This window comes from Trachemys scripta, chromosome 5 (genome assembly GCF_013100865.1).
Source record: "Trachemys scripta elegans isolate TJP31775 chromosome 5, CAS_Tse_1.0, whole genome shotgun sequence".
NCBI classification, from domain to species: Eukaryota; Metazoa; Chordata; order Testudines; family Emydidae; genus Trachemys; species Trachemys scripta.
In genome coordinates, this window is record NC_048302.1 from 132,709,464 (window position 1) to 132,718,961 (window position 9,498).

The window sequence follows — 9,498 nt, forward strand, 5'->3', positions numbered from 1 at the left end:
AAATCTTATGGACAGATCAAGCTGGACTCCGAGCTGATCCACCCATAAGACTGGCTTTAGAAAACGATCAGTCTGTTTCTAGAGAGCGCCTCCTCATTGCCTGCTGCGGGCATAGTTGCCACTGAGAAGGCTAAACTTACCAACAGCTAAGCAAACTGCATTACCCACGAGGTGTGTTTGCATTTCAGCTTGAACGGCACGGGGCTTGCAGATCGATCTGAGAGCAGGAAGGCTGCTTTCATTGGGCTGCATGTGAGCCAAACCCATTATTTTGGTTTTAAGAGGGGCGTGGGGGGAAGCTTTGCTCTTGTGGTTCTTTTGATTAAAAGACGGTAAAAAATAATGAAAAGCTGGAGGGGGCTGACCTCTAGCAGGCCCTAGAATTAGAACACGGTGTTGCCAACGCTTTACCCAGCGCCTTTGTTAGATGTCTCAGCAGAGAAGGCCAGCACTGAATTGGCCAGTGAGGTGGAATTGCCTCCTCACTCCTAAAGTGAGGCACAGGAACCCGGCGCTGTGCGGAAGTTTACACAGCAGCTGCCTGTGTGTTCCTGATCTGTGGAAAACTAGAGGAACATAGGAGTTGCCAAACTGGCTCAGACCCAAGATCCATCTAGCCCCACGGTTCTCAAACTGTGGGTCGGGACCCCAAAGTGGGTCATGACCCTGTTTTAGTGGGGTTGCTAGGGCTGGTGTTAGCCTTGCTGGGGACTGGGGCTGAGGACCAACCCAAGGCCCACTGCTCAGGGCCGAAGCCTGAGGGCTTCAGGTTATAGGCCCCCTGCCTGGGGCTGAAGCTTGAGGATTCAGCTTTGGCCTCCCGACCCGGGACAGCGGGGTTTGGGGGAAGGCTCAGGCTTCAGTCCCCCTCCTGGAGTCGTGTAGTAATTTTTGTTGTTAGAAGGGGGTCGCGGTACAATGAAGTTTGAAAACCCCTGATCTAGCCCAATATCCTTTCTAACAGAGGCCAGCACCTGATGCTTCTAAGGACAGCGTTAGCACCCTGCAAGAGGGAGATGTGGGGTATTCTGTCCCCCAGCATAACTCTCCTGCTTCCATTTCCAACGCTGTCAATCTGGTATCTTTCACAAGCAACAGGGAATCTTCTCAAGCCATCTTCTAGGAGAGATTCATACAGCATGTGGAATATTGAAACCAGGTGACTGTGACATTTACTGTACATTTTCAGTGGTGGATCAAGTCATTAAAAAGTAAGAACAAGGTGTGACATTATGAGTGTAATATAATATCTCATTGAAAGGGACACAGGGCCAGAAAGTGTTAATTAACTCACAGACTGACCTGATCCATGGCCAACTTTAAAGATTGGTTAGGAAGATATGTAAATGAATAGAGCTTTGAAATGCAGCCTGCACTGTTAGAGATAAAAGGGTTGATGTTTGTTCTTGTGATGTAAGCAATCAAGTCGTGTCTATTGCTATAGCTTTGATTCACACATCAAAAAAAGGAGTATTAACATTTAGGAAGACACTTGAGTGAAATAGTATTATTGTCTATATGTCTCTTTGAAGGTTGTGATAACCTGTATCTGAACTGTTTAATGGATAAAGTACCCTGTGCTAATTGCCATGATGTTTGGGAGAAGGAAAGTTAAGCCTATTGTTTTCTCAGGCCAAAATGCTGCTGGAAATGTATAACAACCCAGGCCACAGTCCTTCTTCATCTCAGATTTGCTTTGGGTTTCAAGAAGGGGAAACCCTAAGCCATAAGAATGGAGATCCGCAGTCATTGACTGGAGTCACCCTGAACATAGATATTGGACTATAACCTATGGACTATTTCTAAAAGGACTTTTGGCAACTACAAACTCATCTCTGCTATGTATCTAAACTTCAAGAATTGAATTCAAGTCTGTATGTATATTGATCTTTTAACCAACACTCTCTCTTTTCTTTTTAAATAAAATTTAGTTTAGTTAACAAGAATTGACTATAAGCGTGTATTTTGGGTAAGATCTAAGTTATCATTTGACCTGGGTCTGGGGCTTGGTCCTTTAGGTTCAGGCCAACTTTTTCTACTATATGATGAAATAAGATTTTCAGAATTTATCATATGTTTGACATGTGTGTCTGGATGGAGGCCGGGTACTTTAAGGGAACTGCATTATTTGGACTTCTGAGTAACCAGTGAGGTACTATAGAAGCTTTTTTGTGCTGGCTTTATAAATCTAAGTATTGGAATATCCACCAGCTTTTGGGGTTTGTCTGCCCCGTTCTGTTTGCCGTTCACCCTAATTGAGTGACCTCAGCTGGCTCCCACGGGCAGCACGTCACACAAGGCCACTAGGGGGCACTGCTGGGAGTGGCAGTTTGACCCTCCATCACTGAGTGGGCAGCTGCAGAATTCGCCTCTACTTGGGCCGCCAATGTCAACATGTGATCCTCAAAAATCATCCCACAAGAATCCAGTGACCAAACCATCCAAGTCAAGAGCTGTTACATCAGTCTGACAGGTCAGGAAGTTCTGTCTCCACTCCCTACTGGAGAAAACATGGAGCCCAGGCCTCCAAAACAAGGGAAAAAATCCTTCCATCTACAAACGCTGACATAAAAGAGCATCTAGCAGTGATCAGGGCACTCAGAACTTCTATTCACTCCAAGATGCTGGTCCTTAAAGAGAGCAGTGGCTGACTTAGATGAGAAGATTGGTGGAGAAGAAATTATATAGCAGGAGGAGTGAATGCTGATACTATCTTGAATCTACAGGCCAGAATCAAGAAGTCTGAGAGAAATCAACATATGGGGCTGGACCCTGGGTTGGGTTAGGGCACAACTCCCACTGCAGAAAGATGTCCTAAAGATGGTTTAACTCTCCAAAAGAGGATCCTCCCCCTGACCTTTTGTAAAAGATTCCTTGAGTGGCATGAGGGCTTACGTGGGCTCATGCTAGCCTTCTGCACAGAGGTGAATTTAGATTGTGCATGTAGTTCACCCAGGACAAGTCACTGTCAGCTACAGAAATAAGCCCGCTGGCATGTAGACAGAACCTTATCTGTTCAAAGGCGAGACTGTGACTGTACGCAACTAATGACTACTGTGAGCATATGTTTACATGGGCACAAACAGATTGTTAACCACCAATGAGCTTAATTTTGGGCATTTTGTCCCACTGGGTTAGAATGGGAGAGAGGTCTTGGGGCAGCAGAATTTGAATCCAGAACTTTATCCAGATTGAGGTGTAGGGCAAGTTTTGGGTGTGAGAACCAAGCGGGGTTACAAGTCAGCTTTGGATTTGATGGTGCTGAACTCATGAGCTGTTCGAGTTTGGCCTCAAATGGGCAGAAATCTTGAGAGATCAGCTGATTATCATTATGATTTGATTTATGAAGAGACGAGAATTGTTCAGACAAAAATACATGCACAGTCTCACATAATCTAGACAGACCCTGAGCAGACAGGATGCACCACAAATCTCAGAGGTGAGAATATCACTCAGCTGTGGATTTTTATTTTGTGATTGTATATTGCCTCTCTTCTTGGGTACACCGTAGGAGAAGGGTGTCTTTAGAAAGGATTTGAATGAAGGAAACCCCACACATTCCCCTCTTCTCAGAGAGATTTGAGCCATTTTGGACCATGACTAAACACATACAGAAAACAGGCCCCTTCCAGTTTGGGATCCTCAGATATAAAATGTCAGGGCCAGGATGAGATCTGGAGCGCGAAAGGGAGTGAGGGTTTGGATTTAAGGTTCTAGTCCGTATGTAGTGAGCATGAAATGAAGAAAAGCACAAAATACACTTGATTCAATTTCACATTTTATACTATTTGGGGAAATAAAAAAATTGTACTAGTTTGCACACTAGCTTTCTCAAGTGTAAAGCATCATCAGATACCAGGTTCACTTATCTTCAAGGTGCTCCATGGCCTGCACTTAGGGTATCTGCACTGGCCCGTGTCACTGACTTGGGCTAATGGGACTTGTGCTGTGGCACTGTAAAACTGCAGCGTAGATGTTTGGGCTCAGAGTGGAGTCTGGGCTCTGGGACCCCATGAGGGGGGATGTTCACAGAGCCTGGGCTCCAGGCTGAGTCTGAATGTCTAGACCGCACAAGTGCGAGTCGGCTGACACGGGCCAGCCATGGGTGTGTAATTGTAGTGTAGACGTACCTGAAAGCTCCGGGATGAAGACCGTGGTTGACAGCTCCACTACTCTGACACAATGAAGCTCAGTACAATAAAAGTCAAGTTCGTTTGTGCAGGAGACACAGCTTTCCCGGGGGCCAATCTGAGACCGTGGAACAAACTCCCCCAGAAACTAAGGACCATCATAGACTTCACCACTAAGTGCAAGGCGCATTGCTTTCACCTGCCTTCTCTAACATAAATACAGAGCAACAGGTATCTTTATAAAAAGAACTCCCACTTAAAATCTACCCCCCAAAACTCTCCACCCATTCAAAAAGAAACCCCTACCAAAACAAGACACTCAACTGCACACATTTCTCCGCCTGGGGAGAGGATGAGAGAACAAACATAACAGATGTTAGTCATGTTGCTTAATGCGATACTAGAAGGTGCTCAAGATACTACATTGATACGCACAGTATAAACCTGTTTAGAAGAGAATTCTTCAGTTAATTTTCCCAGTTTCCTTAATTATTTCATTTGCTAAACATGTTCACGGAGACTGCTTGGAACATCAGCGAGCATTTGTTGTTTCAATGGTCTACTGCAGAAAAGAGACTGCTTCGGTGACAGTGACAATATTAAAAAACAATACTTTCTCCCCCTGCCGCCTTTGCAGCTGTAAAAGATAATGAACATCAAACACCTGAACGCTCAGGGTCATTTGTGTGCTCAGTTTTTTGTTTAAAATCAATGCCACTGTGGGTTGGTAAAGATTGGAGTATTTCCATTTGCTTTCAGCTGACTGAAGGCAAATGTTTACCTGCTGCTTGCCTTTTGAAATACGCTTTCTGCTGGGTGTTTTCTGCGGCAGATCTCCTTGCTGTATCCATCGTGTCTATTAGGCCTGCTATCTGAATAGTTCCCTACCCTGCTTGACACTGCTTCAGTATGAAGATTGCTATAAAGGTGGGGGGGGGGGGGGGGGGGAAAGCAAATGGGAACCTTCTGAATTTCAAGCAATATCCAAGGCAGGATTTCAGAAGGCTGGTCCGAGGGCTATTGTAAAGGTCCAAAGACAGCCATGGTTGCAGGGCTATGTTTATGTTCTGGAGGACGCAGGAGCCAGCAGCTGGTTCATACCACATCCAGGCTACAGCTCCATGCTCTGAATGACTGTGGGCTTCTCACATTTCAGGCACCAGCAGGCTTCAGCCAGGTATTCTCTGACCTTTCTGTAGCCAAACACCACAACGTAGGAGCTAGCGGAGTAATATATGGAGGACAGAATTCCATAGACACCATTGAGGACGCTGTTTTCAAAATCGCTTTCGATCAACCCAGAAATGATGGCAATCCAGACCATGTCATTGGCGATCCAGCAAACCACATATATGGACAGCAACGAGAGCAAGATTTTTGTGGCTTGGGCTGTGTGCTTGTTCCAGCTGCTGTCGGTGGTCCACGTGGCCCTGACTTTTCTCCGGTGCTTGCAGAGCAGGTCGATGGTGAAGCCATTTAAGGCAATCACAAGGACAATGAAGATGAGGTCCAGACTGACCGATGCGTAGGTGGTGAACTTCATGATGAAAGTCCCCGTGTAGCTTAAGCAGGTTGTAATTGCCAGATACTCTATGGTCTTGTTAGTCTTCTTCTCCGCTGTTCCGTCGTGTTGAAGGTAAGGGATATGGAAAACGATGGTAAAGATCCAACATCCCACAAGGACGCTATTTACATACTGCCCCTGGTGCCTGTAGACGAATTTTGACCAGCGGTGGTTAGGTCTTCGGATCTTGATCAGGTGAAGGAAGCTTAAATTCTCCACGGACCAGATGCTGATCAGCCTCAGCGTGTGGTAAGTGTAGAGAAGGATCCTGCAACTCAGCTTTCCGAAAGCCTTGGCGCTGACAAAGAAGATGAGCCCAGGGATCACCTGGTAGCAGCAGAGTAAGAGGTTCACCAGGGCCATGTTGACGATTATTCTATCCAAGGGTAGAAGGGCTCTGTGCCGGACGGCATTACTGACAAAAGCAAAGACAACAGTGAGGTTGCCAATCATGCCGATAAATGCCGCTAGATAAATGAGGATGGACGCCGCGTACGTAGGATTACACATCCTAACAATACCAATAGAGAGAAGAGTTCGCTTTGAGTTTCCCAGCTTGTTTCTTAACGTCCTCCTGTTCCCTTTCTCCTTTTTGTCGAGGCTGCTTTAACATATCACCTCTGCCTCTGGCCCTCTGCAGTGTGTTCACAAGACAGCAATTCTACCAAGCCTCTATTTTTTCAGCAGGCCTATTTCACCCCTCCCCTCCCCATCCCAGGCGATGGACGAGCGGTTTTATAGTCCCTCTCATGAAAGGCTCAGGGGCGTGATTACCCTGCTGTTTGTGTAACCACCGTTATCTTAGTCTGCTAAGAAAGGGTAGGTGCAATAGAGATTAAGCAATGACTAATAGAAAATGTGCGGTGATAAAGAGTGCTGCCTGTATAATTAGAGAGGCTTCCAGATGAAAAGGCTACTTCAAGGAGTGATGGGATACGAACAGCCAAATTGCTCACATTGTGTCGGAGTGAAACCTGCATGATGTGCCCAGCTAAGAGACCGGCTGTGACTGGTTACCTAGGGGAGGCGATCATGAACGAAAGTTGAAGCAGAATTATACTGGAAGCTGCATAGGGATGGGTGTTTGTGTGTGAGAGAGGAGGAGGGCTTGACTTTAGGATGCAGTCGAATGTTAATTAAGGGCTATATTATGCTTGCCTGTTCTTTATGAGGGGTATAGAGGGCAAAAGGGATACTCCCCGGAGATCCAGAGGTGTCAGAGCAGATGGGAAAAACGCCCTCACTCCCGTTCCCAGCCCTGCAGAACAGGCACTCAGGATCCAGTATGAGCCCCCTCTGCACTTACAAACTCCACTTATAGAGGGACTCCAAAGGCCACCCCTCGATTGGGAAGTCCTGACCATGTGGCTCCAGTGGAACTGAGGTGGTATGGTCCAGTGGTTTGGGCACAGGACTAGAAGCCAGCAGATGTGGGTTCTAGTCCCCGCTTGGCCACTGGCCTACTGTGTGATCCTTTGCAAGTCACTTCCCCTCTCTGTGGCACCGAGATCCCCTTTGTCTCCCTTCTCTATTTAGATTGTGAGCTCCTTGGGGAAGGGACTCTCTCATTGTGTACAGCACCTAGCACAAAGGGGCCCCAATCTTGGTTGGAGCCTTTAGGTCCTCCTGCAATACAATAAATAATAACAGCTGCACTGGCTGGCAGGGGGGTGGGGTGGGAAAGCACAATGGCCCTGGAGCTTCCAGATACAAGGTGGAATTACGCTGTGGGGTGACCTGTTGGGGAAGTCCCTGGAGGTGACATGGGTCACAGTCCCACCTCCTGCTGGTCCCTTTTGGGGTGGATCTTAATAACCAACTCCACCTGCGTTACAGTTAGCTCAAGCATCAAAGTAGCATGAACTTTGATGCCTGAGGAATCTGCCCGATTAGTACTGTAGGCGGGTAGGTGTGTGTGGCCACCCCTCACTGTCAGTCTCTGAGGGTGGCCACACTTCTTTGCTGTCACGCACCTGGAACAGCAGTCTGTGCAAGGGGGATAGTAGCTGTTTCTAGGGCTCAAACCTGCAGGCGGGGGAGAGCAGTGAACAGTTCAGGGACCAGGCCCTTAGGCAGGGCGGGGTACCCAGCAGTCTAGAGCTCCAGCCCTCAAGCAGGGTAGAGCAAGTAAGAGTTTAGGAGCCTGGCCTTCAGGCAGGGGTGGGGGTGGGAGCGTCCAGCATAGTCTAGCTCAGTGGATGGTAGACTCACACCGGCCTCCTGGCTGAAGGTGGGGTGGCAGAGGGTAGGGAGACACAGGCCCACCCGACTCTACGGCGTCCCAGCCCAGGGCCCTAACAGTGGTGGAGTGGTCCGCCTCTGGGTCAGCGGGGATCTGCCCACAACACGCTGACCTTGTATCAGGCCAGCACTCTACCAGACTTGTCTAGTTTCCCTCGGCTACTTCCTACTCTCCCCAGGTTTGGTACCTCGGTGCGGTGAGCGTCTGGTGTCTCCTCAGACTACACCGTCAGTGGCAACCCCAGCAGCTCCTCAGCATTGGTCGGGTCTGGCTGCTCTGGTAGGTCAGGTGAAGTCTTATATGGGCTCCTCCATCAGCAGTGGGGAGAACACATCCTTCTCCTTTGGCAGCTGCTGCTCAACTGAGCTACAAGGCCCGCCTTTTATACTTCCTGTTCCTGTCCTGCCCCTCAGCTTCCAGCATGGTGAGCGTGGCCTTCCGTCCACCAGGCGGTGTCTGGCCGTCCCCCACCGTCAATCTCCAAGGGTGGCCATGGCTCTTTGCTACAAGCACCAAGATAATGCAGTGATGGATACCATAGGTAAGTAGATGGGTAAGTATGGAGAGAGACGCAGAACCCTAGCTAGCACTGCAGAGGAACCACCGTCCAATTTGAGGAACCTCGACCTAGTGCAAGACCCCACCGGTTGACGCAAGCCTTCCCACACTAACCAGCTGCCATGGCAGTGAAGAGCAGAAAGGAGGTGAGGCAAGTCTCACTTTTGTATCTGACATTCAGATAACAATGGTGGGAGTATTTAGGTTGCTCCTAAATCCTTTTTTTAAAGAGCGACTAGACATCATACAACCAGGCAAAATTTTACTGACAAAGCTTTTTTTTTTTGGACAAACATACAGATGTGGGTTGACCGAGACAGTTCAATAATGTGTGATGAATTTGCCAAATTGTTTCAATTGGGAAAAAATAGTCTACTTTTTTTTTTTTTTTGACACAAAACATTTGGCTTTTCATTTTGAATGTTACTTCAATTTATTCATTTAAAAAAAAAAAAAAAAAAAAAAGATTAAAAAACCCTCAAAAATTAAACAAGGTTTTGGGGCAAATTAAACATTGGGTTTGACCTGAAATGAAATTTTTTGGACTTCTTCGATTCAGCCACTGACCTGGAAAATTGTTTTTTCACACAGCTGTAGCCTTTACTAAAGCAAGCTCCTATTGTATTTAGTGGACGCTTTGCCTGAGTCAGGGCTAAATGTAAGCTGGTTTCAGGTCATTGTGACCATTTTCAAGACAGAACCTCAAGTTCAGCTGGCCAGGAGAATATCGTTTCCACCATGAAATATTTCAATGAAGCCATCCACCCCCTTCCCATTTTAATTGAGAAGCTTCTTCCAAATGTTTCAAGTTTTTGTTGGGAAAAAACTGAACCCCCAACATTTTCAGTTGCCAAAAACTGAGACACTTTCAGGCTTAGCTTGCAGCAAATTTTTGTATGTGAAATTTTCCATTTTATCAAAATCTCCCACCCCCACCAAACAAACATTTTCAGGGAAATGTTTCAACCATCTCTGCTCCTGTTGGGATCCACTAGGCATAGTTA

General features: G+C 47.0%; 1 protein-coding gene across 1 annotated transcript; it reads right to left on the minus strand.

Annotated features, from left to right (window-relative positions):
* Positions 1 to 5,241: 5,241 nt before the first annotated feature.
* On the minus strand, positions 5,242 to 6,147 carry LOC117878386 (vomeronasal type-1 receptor A14-like). Its single transcript, XM_034772549.1, has one exon. The coding sequence runs from the start codon at positions 6,145 to 6,147 to the stop codon at positions 5,242 to 5,244; it is 906 nt and encodes a 301-aa protein (XP_034628440.1).
* Positions 6,148 to 9,498: the final 3,351 nt, after the last annotated feature.

What these genes read in the sequence shown, in the direction of transcription:
- LOC117878386 (XM_034772549.1), bottom strand. Translation starts at nt 6,147, where the DNA reads ATGATTGGCAACCTCACTGTTGTCTTTGCTTTTGTCAGTAATGCCGTC.